Consider the following 18,912-nt stretch of genomic DNA (forward strand, 5'->3'; position numbering starts at 1 on the left):
AAATCAATTATATAAACAATTGAGAAAAATAAAACCAAAGGTTGGCTCTTTAAAAGTTAGGCAGGTGTGGATCATGAGGTCAGGAAATCGAGACCATGCTGTCTAACACAGTGAAACCCGTCTCTACTAAAAATACAAAAAATTAGCTGAGCGTGGTGGCGGGCACCTGTGGACCCAGCTACTTGGGAGGCTGAGGCAGGAGAATGGCGTGAACCCAGGAGGCGGAGCTTGCAGTGAGCCAAGATGGCACTCCAGCCTGGACGACAGAGCAAGACTCTGTCTCAAAAAAATAAAAAATAATAAAACATAAAAAACAAGTCAGATTAATAAAACTGATAAACCCCTACCCAACCTGATTAGGAAATTACCAGTATCATAATGAAAAGGAAATTATCAACACAGCCCCTACAGACATTAAATGGGTAAGAAGGGACCATTATAAATAAACTTGTCTACAAATTTGATAACCTGGGTCAAAAGGATAGATTCCTTGGATAGATTCATTACCTAAATGACACGAGATCAAACCAAAAAATGTGAATAGCCCTATATTTATTAAGTACATTATAGAAAACTAGACAAAGAAAATTTAAGGCCCAGATGGTTTCAGACGTTAACTCTACAGACCTAACAAGGAAAAGGGATAGTTAGAATTGGGTTACTAAAAAGTTAGCTTTTAATATCAACAGGAATACTGGTCAAGAGTCCATATTATGCAGGTTATAAATGGTAGACACTATAAAGCAATAGGAATCAGCTCTGATGACACTCATTTTTTCTTCCCTTTCAAAGGCTTGGCAAATAAAGCCGGGTCAATTTGCTCCTTTGCTAGTCCTCTGACAGAGAAGAGTCTTGCTGCCCGCTCCTGCAGAGTGCCCCCACATTTCAGTCCAAGGGCTATCAGTTCACATTTGAGCTTCTCCAAACCCAGCAACTCCAGTTCTGCAACAGAGCTGAACGCCAATAAATCTATAGTTTCCTTATCAATAACCTGGGGGAAAAAAATAAGAAAGTATTTAAAACAGGCTTCTTCCTCTGAATAAAGACTCTTTAACTGTCGAGTACCTTTTATTTCTTGAGAATTTTTCATTTAATTTGCCATATCCTGCAACTGAATTTTAATCATCCATCCACATGTTATTCCATAAGTATTCTCAATATACATAAAAACTAATTTTTCATCTATACATTTAGAAAAAAGCATTCAGAACAGTAACAGAAGTATAGCATTCCCAAACAGATTTTTAATATTGCTCTTTCTTTTCTGATTTTTCTAGTAAAAATCTAAACAGTAAAATATAGCCAGCCTATCCCCACACTATTCCCACAGAAAAGAGTAGGCACTCCTAAAAGCTTAATGAGAATCCTACGCTTCTGAATCTATTAATTCCATAATCTTAATGCTTTCCATTCTAATTGAGTAATTAAGACTAACTGTCAGAGCTCCCCCTTATATAACAAACTCAAATGCTGTTCAATAGACTCGCAACTGTTCTACCCACCAAGTGCCTTTATAGACTTTAAGACAAAATTAGCCTGTAATCCCAGCCCTTTGGGAGGTGGAGGCAGGTGGAACACTTGAAGTTAGGAATCCGAAACCAGCTTGGTCAACATGGTAAAACCCCATCTCTACTAAAAATGCAAAAATTAGCCAGGTGTGGTGGCACATGCCTGTAGTCTCAGCTACTCCGGAGACTGAGACAGGGGAATCACTTGAACCTGGGAGGTGGAGCAGAAATCACACCACTGCACTCCAGCCTGAGCAACAGAGTAAGACTCTGTGTTTAAAAAAAAAAAAGACAAAGTTAAATACTGCTAATGATACCTTGAAAAGAATGAAAATGTTCATCTTTGGATGATTTTTAAAAACTATATTCAAAGAATAACTTTCTCTTACAGTTTTGAAATACTAAAGAGCTCTGGAGACACTATCTTTCTAGTTGATCTTTGTTTTCTTAAAAAAGCTACTTTGTTAGATTTCTGGGAGTTAACCTTGGCTTATTTGTGACCAAATTCTAAAATACCACTTATGTGTGTTTAAATAATCACACATGGTTGTTAGGAATACAGCAGCTATTACTACAACATCAAGAACAAAACTCCATGGCTAACATTGAAAAATATCAGGTTTTATCCTATGATTCCTTTTTTATTTTTCTAAGACTTCAGTCCGGATAAAGCTCTTATCTAATGCATACACGTAACATAAAAATTACATGCTTACAACTCCAGAGACTGTAAAGCCCTTAGCATAAAAAAATTCCAATATTCTCACCAGAAAGGGCAATTTATGCATTTTTATTTACTGGGGGTAGGGGAAGGTGCTGGCTAAACGAATGGTAGGTTTTGTGTTTATCGAAGGAAATTAAGTAGTTTAGGTTTCACCTATTCTAAAAAGCAAACCATTAGATCAAAGAACATCAGAGATTTTTGCTGGAAGCCAGTCCATTGTAGACAGTGAAAAACCAACTTTTTGAGAGAATGAAATAAAAATGCCTTTTTTATTTTATTATTATTTTTTGAGATGGAGTCTCACTCTGTCGCCCAGGCTGGAGTGCAGTGGTACAATCTCATTATCTCGCTGCAACCTCTGCCTCCCAGGGCACAAGCAATTCTCGTGCCTCAGCCTCCTGAGTAGCTGGGATTACAGGCATGCACCACCATGCCTGGCTACTTTTTGTTGTTGTTGTATTTTTAATAGAGACAGGGTTTCACCATGCTGGCCAGGCTGGTCTCGAGCTCCTGACCTCAAGTGATCTGCCCGCCTCGGCCTCCCAAAGTGCTGGGATTACAGACATGAGCCACGGTACCTGGCTGAAGATGCCTTTTTTAAAAGGCTGACTGTGGCTACTTAAGATTTAATGATACATTTAAAAGGAGAGGTTCCTCTTCTATAGAAGAGGTCTTCACATTCAGCTGAAACTATTGTTCAAACTATCCTCACATTAGAAAAAGCTGAGTAGCAATTTAGTGACAGGAAAAATGAGCACATTTCATCAAACCTAAAATGCCATCGATCGTAATATACTCTTGTTCATGTATTACTAAGAATAAACAATACCAATTAAGTTATAATATGTTATACACATCTTAGACATGCTAAAATGTAGAAAACACGCATCTTACAATTGATACAATATGGAATCAAGGACACCACCTAGTGGCAACATACTATAAATGCCAGAGCTTAAAAAGAGTCTTTTGGGGAACAAGACAAGCTTCACCATAATCCGTACTTCTTAAAATCAAACAAGCCTTTCACTAAGCAGCTGAGGAGGAAAAGCGTATTTTCATTTTAATGACTTATTGTGGAGATTAAATTGATTTAGCTCTAGATATCAACCCCAAAACATACTTACTGTGTTTCCTAGCTGGCTTTCCTGCAGTTTGACAACGGCAACGTTTTCCCTTTCTTCAGGTGCTACCTCGGCAACTCTTTCCCCATCAGTCCTTTCTTTTGTCTCTTTATCCTTACTCAGTCCAGCCCCAGTGGGTTCCTCTTCTATGAGTTCTTTACTCTCTGCCTTCTTCTCCTGGGTCTCTTCTGTTTCTGTAACTATCCTGCTTTCCATATGCTCTTTGGACTCCCCCAGCCCAGCACATAAGTCTTCTGAAATATGCCTCCCAGAGTCAGTCACCGGGATCTGCAGTTGTTCCGGTGGTCCACGGTCTGTATTCACTACTCTCGCCCTCTGAGAACTACTGGGAAATTTGGCTGCCATCTCAACACCATCGCTGCCAATTTTTGGAGCATGGAAATCCATTCCTGAAGTGCTTGGTGCTTCTTCATTGTCATCATCTGAGCTCTCAGAGCTGGACCCTTCTGCAGTCTCTAGTCCCTCCATGCCCAACCTGTCAGAAGCAACAGAAATATTTAACAGCATTTGTAGCTTCTATGTAAAGTAAAGAGTTGGCTGGGCACGGTGGCTCAGGCCTGTAATCCCAGGACTTTGGGAGACCAAGGCAGACAGATCACAAGGTCAGGAGTTTGAGACCAGACTAGCCAACATAGTGAAACCCCATCTCTACTAAAAATACAAAAATTAGCTGGGTGTGGTGGCACGCACCTATAATCCCAGCTATTCAGGAGGCTGAGGTGGGAGAATCACCTGAACCCGGGAGGCAGAGGTTGCAGTGAGCTGAGATCGCGCCATTGTACTCCAGCCTGGGTGACAGAGTGAGACTCCATCTCAAAAATAAATAAATAAAGCAAAGAGTTATAGTTTGTTCAGGAAACAGAATCTGTTTATGCTAGCTTGAGATGAAGAACAGGTACATTTAGGAAAAAGATATTCCAGAGCTTATAAACAGAAGGAAAAAATTTCAATGAGACTGGAACCAACTGTCCCAAAGATCCAAGAGGATCTCCTTTCTAAAGTTCTGAATCTCTAAAAGCAAAATTGATTTTGCTTAGTTTTTTTTCGCCATATTACATTAACTTCAACAGTTGGAAATTAGATAAAATAATAGTTGGCCAGGCGTGGTGGCTCACGCCTGTAATCCCAGCACTTTGGGAGGCCAAGGTGGGTGGATCACAAGGTCAGGAGTTCAAGACCAGCCTGGCCAATACGGTGAAATCTCGTCTCTGCTAAAAATATAAAAATTAGCTGGGCCTGGTGGCGGTGCCTGTAGTACTAGTTACTCGGGAGGCTGAGGCAGGAGAATCACTTAAACCCAGGAGGCAGAGGTTGCAGTGAGCCGTGATCACGCTACTGCACTCCAGCCTGGGCCACACAGTGAGACTCTGTCTCAAAAATAATTAATAATAATAATAATAATAATGATAGTTATAAAGAAAATCCAGCCGGCTGTGGTGGCTCACGCCTGTAATCCCAGCACTTTGGGAGGCTGAGGTGGGTGGATCACTTGAGGTTAGGAGTTCAAGGCTAGCCTGGCCAACACGGTGAAACACCGTCTCTACTAAAAATACAAAATTAGCCAGGTGTGGTGGCGCATGGCTGTAGTCCCAGCTACTCAGGAGACTGAGGCAGGAGAATTGCTTGAACCTGGGAGGTGGAGGTTGCAGTAAGACGAGATCATGCCACTGCACTCCAGCCTGGGTGACAGAGCAAGATTCTGTCTCAAAAAAAAAAAGAAGGAAAAGAAGAAAATTATTCGGTGCTGCTCCTTGACTTGATTGGTGAAAAAAAATATAAAGAAAATCCTAGGAACAATTATTCTGTTTTATAGAGGTGTTGCCCAATAATAAATATTAAGATACACATACACACACACACACACACACACACATACATTTATAAATCCTATGCGTGGGCTGGAAGCGGTGGCTCACGCCTATAATCCCAGCACTCTGCGAGGCTGAGGTGGGAGGATCACCTGAAGTCAGGAGTTTGAGACCAGCCTGGGCAACATGCCAAAACCCTGTCTTCACAGAAAAATACAAAAACATCAGCTGGGCGTGGTGGTATTCGCCCTAGCCCCAGCTATTCAGGAGGCTGACATGGGAGGATAGCTTAAGCCCGGGAGGTCAAGGCTTCAGTGAGCCGAGATCGTGCCACTGCACTCCAACCTCAGCAATAGAATGAGAACCTATCACAAAAAAAAAAAAAAAAAAAACCCCAATGCTTTATTAATAATTACTCAAACCCAGAAATTACCCAAATGTCTACCAAATGGAGACTGGATAAACAAACTGTGGTACGTTCATACCATGAAATGATACTGAGTAATAAAAAAGAATGAACTACTGATACATACACTACCATGGATGAATCTCAAAAGCTTTATATTAAGTGAGGGAAGCCAGACACTAAAGGCTATATGACATCCTAGGAAAGACTAAACCATAGTAACAAATATCACACTGGTGACCAATGGTTGCCAGGGTCTGGAGGTGGGAAAAGGGACTTAACTACAAAAGGGCACATGGGAACTATTTCAGGTCATTAAAATACTATCTAGATTATGGTGGTGGTTACATGACCACATAGCATACATTTTTCAGAAGTCATAGAACCAATCAACCAAAAAGGGTGAATTTTGCTATATATAAATTATACCTCAGTAAACCTCATCAAAAAAAATACAAACCACAGGTAGTGTCACCACCCTTTCTCTCAGGAACATTTAATTCCCATTTCAAAAAGAACAAACATTGTATGCTGAACTCACAGTGTTATATGATCTTTGATTAATAATTATCTGTTTATCCCCAAAGGGGATAAACTTATTTTTAAGAACTTGGCCCAAGGGAAGTCACTGGCAACAAAGAGGACCAACTAGAGGGACAAGAGAACTATCAGAAAAATGAACAAGAAAAAGTACTACTGTGCTTTTTACCCTCAAGCGCGAAAGTGGTGAAGAGAAGTCTGGCAAAGTGACCAGACCTCAATGACCGCAAAAAACCACAGAAAACAACCAACTGGAAGTACAGCTTGATTTCCACCTAGAATTTCTAAAAGTTAAACCCCTTCAACACCAAAAAAGTAATTCAAATATAAAGCTATTTTTATGTTTCAGTGTAAGGAAAAAATTCATCCTTTACATTCAATTAATGGCATTCACAGCAGAAACCATTACTGCAGTATGTACAATGTGACAATCACTGAAACCTAAAGCCTGAAGCACTCTGGAAATTTTCTGAGCTCCCATCAAACATTACACAAAAATGTGTTTGTGCCAGATAAACAAGAGAAAATGTCTCATATCAGTCCTCAAAGATCAGTTGGGAATGAAAGTGAAACACTTACCAGAAGCATCTCCTCTTTCCCGCACTGGCTCCTCTGTCTGTTTTAGATTTGGTAGGCCATTGTCGTTTCCGATTCTCACTGGTTTCTGCTGAAACCATCTTGCTGGAGGCAGCCTGCATACCTAACCAGAAATTTAAACAACTCAGTTTCTACTATAGGGACTGAGTTTAAAGAAATTATAAATAACATGGATTGCAAAAAGAGCTGCAATCTACAGTTCTAGATTTAAATTTCTTAAGATACCAACATTTTATACAGTTAATCCCAAATTTACACAGATTTAAAATAATAAACATTCTAGTCTAGAAGCAGATTTTTAAGGCACCATTGCACAATTCATAACTTTTGAGACTGACAAGTTCATACTTAGCCTTCGCCAAACCTAATTATTTATTCCTGTGTTAGTTATTTGCATACACTTGTCTTTTTCCTGTTATGTCATAACCTTTTTGATGGAAAAAGATTGTTTCTTATTCAATTGTTCCCATGCTAAGCCTGCCATAATGTTTTGGATGCTAAAAACAAAAGTTAATGATAATCATTCACATTAAGAACTGACCTAAAACCGGCAGGAAATTCTTTGAGGTCTAGACATCTTCTTAAGACTTAGCTCATCTCTAAATACAAACAAAAATGTTCTTACCTGGGGCCCATGACCCAATGGAATTCAGGGGTTAAATATGCCAAATGTTTGCTGGGCATGGTAGCTCACGCCTATAATCCCAACACTTTGGGAGTCCAAGGCAGGCAGATCACAAGGTCAGGAGTTTGAGACCAGCCTGGCCAACATGGTAAAACCCTGTCTGTACTAAAAATATGAAAATTAACCAGGCGTGGTGGCGCACGCTTGTAATCCCAGCTACTCCGGAGGCTGATGCAGGAGAATTGCTTGAACGTGGGAGCCGGATGTTGCAGTGAGCTGAGATCGTGCCATTGCACTACAGCTCTGGGTGACAGAGCAAGACTCCATCTTGGGGGAAAAAAAAGTGCCAAATGTTGTGTATGTGTTCTTTTTTAAAAAATATACTGTGTTCATTTTTGAGGATAAAAGTTCCAAGGTTTTCATCAGATTCTCAGACATCTGTAACCTAAAAAAAGCTTAAGAACTGCTCTTTGTGTGTAGTGTAGAGCAGTCTGAACAGCTGGCTTCAGGGGTGCCAGCTGAACACACTAAGGAATCCTCATTCTCACCTTTGAGGACAGAATCCTCCAGACGCTCAGCCATCTCATGGCACTGCTGCTGGTAGTCGGGGCTGGTGAAGCAGTGCTTGGGTTCTACAAGCTTCCGCTGCAGTCGCTCCAGCCGCTTCTGCTCCTTTTCAGCCTCTCGCTCGGCTTGTTGTTTTACCCATTCAGCCATTCTGGGGATAAGGGAGGAAGAGATGTAACTGAATGGATACATTACATATACACTTTTATATATAAAATGTCCCTGATGAATTAATGCACTTGCTCATACTGTGATAATTCTCTTAGAAAGGTGCGCCATGTTTACTACTAGCATATGATACTGATCTTAACTAAATCCCAAAGATAATTATTAAATTATCAAAAAGGTTAAATCTGATAATAAATTCACATGTAAATATTTTAAGTTTCCATTTCCAATATACATGGCATATGTATAATCACTACTGATAGGAAAGTATCAAAAAAAACAAACAAAGGTGGGCATCCTACGCTTTTTCATGATTGACATCACGTAGTCTCCTTCCACTGAGATCCCGACAAGCTTCTCGATTGGTTGTCTTCTCAATTTGAGCACCAAGTGCTCGGAGCATAGATCCAAAACCTGAACAGATGTATTTGGAGAAAGCACGTTAAAATGTGTTCAAGGATGAATAAAAGCAGAATTTGTGAAAACAATCTATATCACAAGATTAACAATGATCTCTACTTTTTTTTTTTTCTTTCAGAAAAGATGAACATCAAGGTTCTAATTCAGGCAGCGAAAGTAAAAGAACCTCATGCCTTTCACCTTTCATTTTATAGTTCTGAGATAAAATACCTAGCCTTCCCAAATCTAATTATTTATCCTTGGGTTAGTTATTTGCACACAGGTATAATACCTGTACAGCTAGAATACTTTTTTTACCCAATGACAGATATGCCAAGATTCTCAGATTAAGGACTTAAAAAGTATATAGTGAGATTTTTCAATGAGTTTAGAAGGAAAGGCAATTTTAAGCTCTCACTGGCTGATACGACATGCTTCATTCACTCATTTTTTTTCCCCCTAAGAGATGGGGCCTTGCTCTGTCACCCAAGCTAGGGTGCAATGGCTTGATGCAATCAAAGCTCACCGCAGCCTTGAACTCCTGGGCTCAATGGATCTTCTTACCACAGCCTCCCAACTTGCTAGGATTACAAGCGTGTGCTAACGCAGCTAGCTTTTTTTTTTTTTTGTAAAGACCACGGTCTCACCATCTTACCCAGGCTAGTCTCAAACTCCTGGGTTCAAACAGTCCTCCCACCTTGGAGTCTCAAAGTGTTGGGATTATAGTTGTGAGCCACCACACCTGGCCACATGCTTCATTCTTTTTTTTTTTTTGAGACAGAGTCTCACTGTGTCGACCCAGGCTGCAGTGCAGTGGCATAATCTCGGCTCACTGCAGCCTCCACCTCCCAGGTTCAAGTGATTCTTGTGCCTCAGCCTCCCAAGTAGCTGAGATTACAGGCGGGTAACACCACACCTGGCTAATCTTTATATCTCTAGTAGAGACGGGGTTTCGCCATGTTGGCCAGCCCTGTCTCGAACTCCTGACCCAGGTGATCCACCCACCTTGGCCTCCCAAAGTGCTGGGATTACAGGCGTGAGCCGCCATGCCCAGCCCATGCTTCATTCTTAACGACACGATTTTAAACAGCTGGACACAGTCTGAGATGTCAGCTCTCTGAAAACCAAACCAAATCACTGTAGATTTTGAGAACGCTTAGGGATCACATGTCACTACATTAGGAGAAATACCAACAACTGTTTATATTGTTTTTGCTTTCTCATTTTCTTAGTAGTTGTGTTAATACAAACAAAACCTTAATCTGCCTCAACTTGTAAACAACTGTGTTTCCTAAGGTAACTTTAGACTTCCTTTAGAACTATAATAATGAGAGAAAATTCTGATTAAAGTGGAAGGAGATTTAGAAAAACAAAAACTATTTATTCAGCAAATTGAACAGAATAATGGCCATCTCTCTTCATTTAATTTTCCCCCAAGTTTTAGAGCCTAGGTTCCCTAAGAGCTATCCAGCTGAAGAAAGTGGGAATAGTATCATACAATTATTTCTTCCTCAACAAAAATAAAAGACAGCCTGAGCAACATGGCGAAACCCCATCTCTATAAAAAATACAAAACTTAGCTAGGCATGGTGGCGTGTGCCTGTAGTCCCAGCTACCAGGGAAACTGAGGTGGGAGTATTGCTTGAGTTCAGGAGGTCAAGGCTGCAGTGAGCCATGATCACACCACTGTACTCCAGCCTGGGTGACAGAATGAGATGGTATCTCAAAAAAAAAAAAAAAAAAGAAAAAGAAAGAGAGAGAGAGAGAAAGAAAGAAAACAAAAGAATAAAAGAGAAAATGTCCAAAATCAGGTTAAGTAAATAAAAGAATTCATAAGGCAAAACAATATTGGCATACTAAAGAGACTAAGAAGTTTGTTAATTTAATACCATGGCTAAAGACAGCAAATGTCAGCAGCAGAATATAAAAATAAATAAATAAAAATAAATAAAGACTACAAATGTGCTACAACTAAGTAGTCAATGTTCACGTCCTACCTCCTTTTCCACCACAAAGTCTGGGTTCCAAACTATAAACAGCTCCATGCTGCACTGTGTCACTGCTGTTAATGAGTGCTCCATTGCATTTCACAAAGAAGTTTTCCACTGGAACATCCTAGAGACAAATTTGGTTTTTTAATGCCTTCGATGAGATAATAATCTAAGTTTGTTACAAGGCGGGACCTGGCTGTCTTTTTATTACTCTGGTTACAACAGTGGATGTTCAATTAATATTTGTTGAATTGGAAATGTAAACTACTAGGAGAAAAAAAGTCATTTCACATGATGCATTTTGGGTATAAATTTTTCCCAATATTACCTAATTATCACACATAGAAGAAACTTCAGTCTTTTCGGTGAAAACAAAAGCTGCTTCTTCTTTGATAGGTAATCTAAGTCAAGGTAGAAGACTATGCAGGACTCAGATTAAATAACTGTGGAGGTCCCATTTTCTGACTTTCTTAAACAGGTAAAACTAAATTGAACATCAAAAGTAGTCCTCAATCCTAAAAAGTACAGGTAGGAATAAGAAGTAGAGAAGGAAGGAGTCAAGAGTATGGTTTTTAATAAACCAATATAAATACACCATGGGAGACATAAAAACATGAAAAATGAGCAAAAATGTGCAAAGTTGTTGAAGATGCTGGGCAGCCCCAGATTCTGTGGAGCTGCCCCAAAGCCTACATGAATCAATACTCTCAGCAGTCCTGTAACCCAGTAAAAGCCCACTCTGGACCAAGGAAATACAGAATTACCAACCAGTACCAGGCTGGTGGATGTATGGAGACTGAGCTATGTGATTATAGTTCTCTACCACAGTCACTGCCCAGCCAGGGCAGAACAGGTGGAGAGTTGGATTTATGTTATCTGGGGTTTTCCTAGGCAAATATAAGGGCGGGAGAGAAGAGCACGGGAGCTCAGCTCAGGCTATTTGCAATGAGGTAACATGAAGGACTATTCTTGTCTTTAAAATACTGTATACTTTAACTGTTGTAAACATTAAATGAGATATGTAATATATCTTGTATCTATTTAATATTTATACATTAGAAGCCTTCTGTATGTCTAATGGATAGGTATTTCTAAATAATTTTAAAAGCTATTAATATGAAGGCAGAAAGTATACACCAAGGAAATTATGTACACTTCATTTTCAAACAGAATGGCTTATTAAACAAAACAACTGATCAACAAAATTGCATTTTCTACGTAAGATTCTTGTCAATGACTTCACGAGCAGAAAAAAGGATACAACATTTAGACTCAATTTAACTGTTTTTAACCATTTGTGCATTGTAAAGTGCTTCAAACACAAATTACCATGTGTGTTTTAGCACAATCAACCTATGGCTATCAGAGATAAACCTGTCAAACTTATTCACTGCAACGAGGGTAACTGCACACCAGGAGTCATGGGTATCTCACCAACACAAAGAAAGGAGTGTCATTACAAGATTTGGGGCTAGGGTGGGGTTGAGGTGAAATTTACGTCAAGCAGTGTTTAAACACGTTCAAAATAAAACAGGACTGTATATAAAAACATCAACATCAGCTCTGGATTGTGAAGGCTCCTCTTTCCTTGGAAACTACAAATTTAAGATAAATGTGGAAAGTTGTGTCCAGAAACCCTTAATGGGAAGCTCTGTCCTGGGTTGGAAATCAAGAATGCTTCTCTACAGGGCAAGAGTGGGAGGGTTCACTCTTATCGAGAGAACTTCAAACAGCAAAATTCCTTAGATATTATTTGGTTTTTGAGACCAAGGCTTCTCAGTGAATAAGAAAGTAGCAGACCTTCATGGGGGTCATTATGACATTATGACATATCACCATTTCCTGTTAACTCTGTAGCTGTACATCGGTGTAGTGTGGGGGTCACAAAAACAAACATAAATTTTGCAGCTGGCTTTATTTGTGTCTGTTATCCCAGCCTGATGAAAAGCAGGGCAGATTTTTATTTTCTCAGTGGGAGTTAACACTAACTTTATCATGTGTCAGAACAGTTTTGTTTTTAAAAACATAGGTGTGAACTTGAGCTATTCTTATTTGTTCCAGTATCTCATCAAATACTCTTTTGTGTTTCTATTCATATTTGCTATGGTCATGTTTAAGTTTCTGACTGAATCCACTCATTTATATTTCTTTTTTTTTTTGAGACCGAGTCTATCTTTGTCACCCAGTTTGGAGTGCAATGGCTCAATCTCGGCTCACTGCAACCTCCACTTCTCAGGTTCAAATCATTCTCCTGCTTCAGCCTCCCGAGTAGCTGGGATTACAGGCGCCTGCCGCCACGCCTAGCCAATTTTTGTGTATTTTTAGGAGAGATGGGGTTTCACCATGTTGGCCAAGCTGGTCTCGAACTTCTGACCTCAGGTGATCTGCCCGCCTCGACCTCCCTAAGTGTTGGGATTACAGGCGTGAGCCACCGCACCTGGCCTATTATTTCTTGCTTCCGATTTAAAAATAATTATTTCCAACATACCTCATGATTAAGATCCTATTTTTTCTGGTTTCACTTTGGATCAATTGTCAGCAAGTCTGAAAACTGTACTCATAGGCCCGAAAGAGTGGCTCAAGCCTGTAATCCCAGAACTTTGGGAGGCTGAGGTGGGAGGATCACCCGAGGTCAGGAGTTCAAGACCTGGCCAACGTGGTGAAACTCCGTTCCTACTAAAAATACAAAAATTAGCCAGGCATGGTGGCGGGCGCCTGTAATCCCAGCTACTTGGGAGGCCGAGGCAGGAGAATCGCTTGAACTCAGGAGGCGGAGGTTGCAGTGGCCGAGATGGCGCCATTGCACTCCAGCTTGGGCAACAGGAGTGAAAATCCGCCAGTGGGCGGGAGGCAGAGAGAGGAGAAAAGAAAACTGTACTCATGAGAAAAGAATTATTTTCAAAAGAATTAGAATGCAATTATTTTCATGGTCAAAAACAGTTGTGCTTACAGTTTTTAGACTGGATTACAGAGCAGGAAGGAAAACATGGAAAGTGAAAAACCGTATTATTTGCAAACACACATTGCTTCTTCACGGAATCGATCCAAGTCTCTTAAAAATCTGGTTTAGACTGCAGCGTTAACATTTGTTAAGCTTATAAATAGTAAGCAGAGGAAATAGCCGAGGAAAGCACGGATGAGGTGCGGAAAGAACAGAGTTCTAGATCAAGTGCCAACATTAAAATTAGATTCAGGGAAACCACTAAATTCTTTTGACAACTGAATAGGTTCAATATCTTATTGCTGGTAAAAGCTTACTTACTTGAAAGTTAAGTAAAAGCTCACGTGTAACTTGGGAAGTCCCTGGTAGGTTTCCGCAAATGTGCATGGACAAGTAAGACCATCAAATGATTAGTGAACACTTCTACATAACAGGCCCTAAGAACCCAGGCTCTCAACAGGACACACGTGTGAATGCTTGGTCACAACGAGTGACCAGAAGAATCAATTTTCCTCTCCAATCATCCTTTGGCCTGGGTTCGGATATGACATACTTCTCCAGGCTGGGGCTTAACAAGGCTGTGTGATAACTGAACAAAATACACGTCACATAACCACAGTAAGAAGGTGAAGACTGTAGCCTTAAAAATCAGCCTGCCCAACTGCCAGAAGACCGTTATATTTACGGATAAAGAAAGAGAAACAAAGTATTTGTAACTGTGAGCCGGACTAAGTGCCTCTAACAGTTTTTTTCTCCCTCTTGGTGGGGAGGCAAACCACCACCACAAAAGAAAAGGAAGCTCTCAGTAACAGTTCGAAGCACCTTAACACTGAGGAACTCTCAGCCTCAACAAGTGAAAACCCCAGAGAATAGAGGTACCCGCCCCTCCTCCTCCGGACAGACCTACTCCGCATCCAGCGCTGCCACCTGTCTGCCTCTTTCTCCTTCCTAACAGGAACCGAAATCCTCACCTGATCTTGGCAGTGCCGGTGGATAAAATCACGCACGGTGCACCGAGCCGAGGCACACCGCACCGCCTTGCACCCGAAGCCGGGTCCGCGAAGCCACACCAGCACAGCGCCTTCCGCCATATCACCAACTCCCCGAACCTCTAGCCTCCCTGAGACACCAAGCGCCGCAACTCGCCCGGCGCATCTTGATGACGCGAGCGTCTCCCAGCGCCCCGCCCCTCACGCTTCCATTCGCTCCTCCCCTCCCCTGGGGCTGGTCAAGTGAGCCGGGCGGCCGGGCGGCGCGGGCTGGGGGAGGGGAACAGGAAAGGCCTGGCGGAGGCCGATAAGGCCGCAGAGCACTGGGCGAGGCGTTGCCAGGAGAAGTTGCTAGGGCGGGGCTCGAGGGACCGGCTATAAAAGGTTGGTGCTGGGTTAGGTTTCGAGCTTCCTGGCCATAAGCGATAAGGCTGTAACTAGGCACCGCCCTGTGCCGTAGGCTTTGGCCCTTTTCCTCACATCTGTGTAGTTATTTTTGGGTCGCGGAGAATTGTGGCCCAAGAAAGCTCTGCTCCTTGGGAGTGTGGGGAGAGAAGCTGCAGTCCGGAAGCGGTTTTAGGGGGCCGCTTCCTTGGCCTGGAGGAGCCCCCCAACCCGAGGGGACCAGGGAAACGACCCCCAGGAGGCCCCCAAACAGTGGCCCGCGTGGTTTCTCCTCCAGGTTTACAGAGCGTTCTCTTCCCCTCCAGAAACAGCCAACCTCCGGGTTTCTGCCTGCCACGCACGGTTTATTCTTATTTCCGCCTGTTTGTGCTCTGCGTTATCTCCACTTAAGCTCTGTTTTCAAAATATTTCACAGCAAGTGGGCTCTTGTGAAAGGCAGTGACAGGAGTGACGTTTATAGTCATGCTGCTTCAAAAAACCCTACCATAACTTTTATTCTGCACCATGGAAACACACTCGGACAGATTTGCATAACGTAACTTTAAGGCTCAGGGAATCTGAAGGAGTCCCTTAATATTTAATAGGTTGAGATTATGGTATTTCTAAAACCCTGAACAATTCAAAAGCCACCAGTGTGAAGATAGGAAGGTTATTAGGAGATATCTGTGCCTCCTAAATGCAAATGCATCGGCCCACAGAATTGCCTTCTCTGCTGTTAAAATGCTTGGCAAATGAAACTCCTAGCTGAGTGGGTAACAAGAAAAAATTCAGAAATCGTTTAGAGGTGGCAGTATGTGCGAAAATGGAATTTCAAGGCCTGGGAAGTTAATAGATTCAGTGGTCTTTATTTCACACACGAGGGAAAGTTGGGGAGAGAAAGGGCCTCCATGGGGATGCCAGTAGATAAAGAAAAATTACAAAAAAAATAAAAATAAAGATAGATTGTACCGGCCAGGCGTGGTGGCTCATGCCTGTAATCCAGCACTTTGGGAGCCTGAGGCGGGCAGATCTCTTGTTCAGGAGTTCGAGACCAGCCTGACCAATATGTTGACACCCCATCTGTACTAAAAATACAATAATTAACCGGGTGTGGTGGCGCGTGCCTGTAATCCCAGCTATTCAGGAGGCTGAGGCAGGGGAATCGCTTGAACCCGGTAGGCAGAGGTTGCAGTGAGCTGAGATCGCGCCACTGCACTCCAGCCTGGGCAACAGAGCAAGACTTGTTTCACAAAAAAAAAAAAAAAAAAGATATATTGTACCTAGGAAGCAGTATTTTGGAAAGGTGGTGCCATGGCAACCCTGGGGCGTGAAGGTGTCGCCAGGTACTTGTAAGCCATCCACACTCCAGAAACCTCAAGTTCCTCTGCAGTTTCCTCCCCAGCTGTCTGTCCTCCGGGTTCCTGAAAAAGCAATCTACAGATCTGAGCCTTAAGCTGCTTCTTTTTTTTTATTTGTGATTTCTTCCTTCTGGGGATCAAAAATGACTATTTCAAATAAATAAATAATTTTTTTAAATGACTATTTCAAAGGTCTGAGATCCTACAAGTAACTGTGTAAAGATCAGTTTGGGTTTCCATAACATTTCTGTATCAGGATAATGCTTTGTATCTTGTAAGGAATGATTATGATTAGTCTTTTTTTTCTTTCTTTCTCTTTTGAGACCCTTGCTCTGCCACCTGGGCTGGAGTGTAGTGGCGCAATCATAGCACACACAGCCTTGAACTCCTGGGCTCAAGTGATTCGCCACAGCCTCCAGAGTAGTTGGAACTACAGGTGCATGCCACCACACCTGACTAATTTTTAAATTTTTTGTAGAGATGGGTTTTTCACTAAGTTGCCCAGGCTGGTCTTGAACTCTTGGGCTCAAGAGATCCTCCCGCCTCACCCTCCCAAAGTGCTGGGATTACAGGCTTGGCCTGCTGCGCCTGGCATAAGTAGTACTTTCCAGTAAGGAAACTCCACATCATTTATTACTACTAACATTATATATGGTCCTCATAAAACCTGATGTCTGAATGGAATTTTTCACTTTTTATCCCTCTGTTGCATTTAAATTTATGTTAAAGAGTCCCAAGTATTGAATAGGTATTTGTCATTTAAAATATGAAATAACTATTGATATTAGCTTTTTAAAGATACAAATTTCCAAGCAATATATAATTTGTTCTTAAAACTTCAAAATGGGCCTGTAGTACCATGACATGTACAGAGTAGATATTAAGTAAATATTAGTTGGATACTTGATGGATTACTAAGGTAGTAAGTTAATTATCCTCAATGTACATATGATGAAGTATATTTTGCACTAATGTGGCACAATCTGTTCTAAGGATGCAGAATTTAACTTGGATTGCTATTAAATTCCTTTAAAGAATGGGGAAATTGAAGCATGTAAAGTTAGGGCTGTGGCCAAGAACACAGTGCACATAAGTGAAAAAACAAAATCTGGAAAGACAGCTATTAGCTGGGTTGCTAAGGGTGTGTGGTAGCGTCCAGTTGACAGTGCTATGTGGCGGGGCTGGTCAGTGATTATGGAAAAGAGCCAACTGCTGCTACTTTTCCCACCTCGTGATGTCAGGTAGGGAAGGCACAGGAAGGCACGTGTATGGTTGTAACAACTAAATGGTGAGTGGCAGAGGGGCCAGTTCCTCTATTGTCTACATAGTGTGGCCATGCTCCTAGGACTATATTTGGTGTGCTTTCCAGTAAACCACACTGGCTTTGTTCCTGCCTATGTTCTCCAGAAGAATGCTCTGGCCACACATTTGCCTTTTGAGGACTGGTTCTGCTGCTGTGAGAGGGACACTGTGAGGGCATCTTGAGGCAATGTGGAATAATTGTTCACTGCCAGGAAATGACGGCATCAGACAGACAATGTTTGTGTGGCAACCCATGACAGGGGCTCAGTTGAGCCAAATGTCATGCTGGTCTGCAAGAACAGGAAGCAGAACTGTATGCTGGCAATTTCCATAAACAGCAGCCACACTCCTAAACTAGTGAATCTATATCCATGTGTGACATACAAGTCGCACTTCTGTGTTTTCAGCCATGTTTGTGTGCAGAGAGGAAAGGTGGTTGCTAATACCTTATTTATGACAAAAGATAATGGGACAGGCTGACTCCTGTGCCAGAAACACAAAACTGCCATAAACTCCCAAATTGGCAAGTGTCGCCTTATAGATGGCTCCAGCCCCAGGGACAATGAGGTCAGCTCCTAAGATGGAAAAACAGCATCTGGATGAGAGCTGTGTAGTCCACAGCAGGTGGTGGATAGTGTGGGAGGTGGAGCCTGAAGCAAGCCCCAAGATGCCGGCTGCCAGGGAAGGCACAGCTCCGCCCTCCTTCCTTATTGGATGGAAGAAAACAGGACAATGGTGAGGTGGAGTTGAGAGGCAGAGAAGGGTTGTGTTCAGCACTGACACTGGAAAGGAGCATGAGAGGGCAGAAAAGAACACTAAGGTAGAGGTGCAGAGCAGAGATAAAAAGCTGGCCTCACAGTCAGTGCTGAGTATAGAAGCCCACCGCTTTGTAGTATCAGCAAGACAAAAGGACCGTCCTTCAGAGTGGACTTCCACCAATAAATTCTATCACTCCCAGTTGCTCTAGATATTACCTTGCTTGCATCATCATGACAACACTAGCTTATGAAGTCCTACTGGTTATCATTACTCTTATCATCACCATCAAACAATGTTGTTTCATTAAAAAAATAATTTCTATATTATTCACTGTACTAAAACTATAAAGCAAAACTAGCGTAGTGCCTATCTTCCAGAAATTTAGTATTTCAGTACTAGAATTTTTTTCAACATTGAACTTGATTTCTCTCTGGTCAATAAAATCCATGATCCTGTTTGAATTCTGTATAGCCAAGCATTTCAAAAGGGGATTTTCTTGCTGGAGAAGCCTTTGGGGGTAGTTTAATTAGTTGACATTAGTGTAATGTCAGTCTATTAGGGTTTTCCAGAGAAACAGAACCAATAGGATGAATGGATGGATGAATAGACAGATAGATCAATAAATACATAGATAGATAATAAGGAATTGGCTCACATGATTATGGAGGCTGACAAGTCCCGAGATCTGCGGGGTGAGTTGG

At 41.7% G+C, this 18,912-nt stretch overlaps 1 protein-coding gene across 1 annotated transcript; it reads right to left on the reverse strand.

Moving 5' to 3' along the window:
- Positions 1–262: 262 nt before the first annotated feature.
- SDE2 (SDE2 telomere maintenance homolog (S. pombe)) lies at positions 263–14,557 on the reverse strand. The gene is made up of 7 exons (XM_011997963.1): positions 14,391–14,557; positions 10,485–10,602; positions 8,391–8,502; positions 7,902–8,071; positions 6,711–6,831; positions 3,360–3,852; positions 263–991 (listed from the first exon to the last, which is right to left on the reverse strand). The coding sequence occupies exons 1-7, from the start codon at positions 14,508–14,510 to the stop codon at positions 770–772; spliced, it is 1,356 nt and encodes a 451-aa protein (XP_011853353.1). The 5' UTR covers positions 14,511–14,557; the 3' UTR covers positions 263–769.
- Positions 14,558–18,912: the final 4,355 nt, after the last annotated feature.

The sequence above is a fragment of the Mandrillus leucophaeus genome, unplaced genomic scaffold (assembly GCF_000951045.1).
Source record: "Mandrillus leucophaeus isolate KB7577 unplaced genomic scaffold, Mleu.le_1.0 Scaffold550, whole genome shotgun sequence".
In the NCBI taxonomy this organism is placed as follows: Eukaryota; Metazoa; Chordata; class Mammalia; order Primates; family Cercopithecidae; genus Mandrillus; species Mandrillus leucophaeus.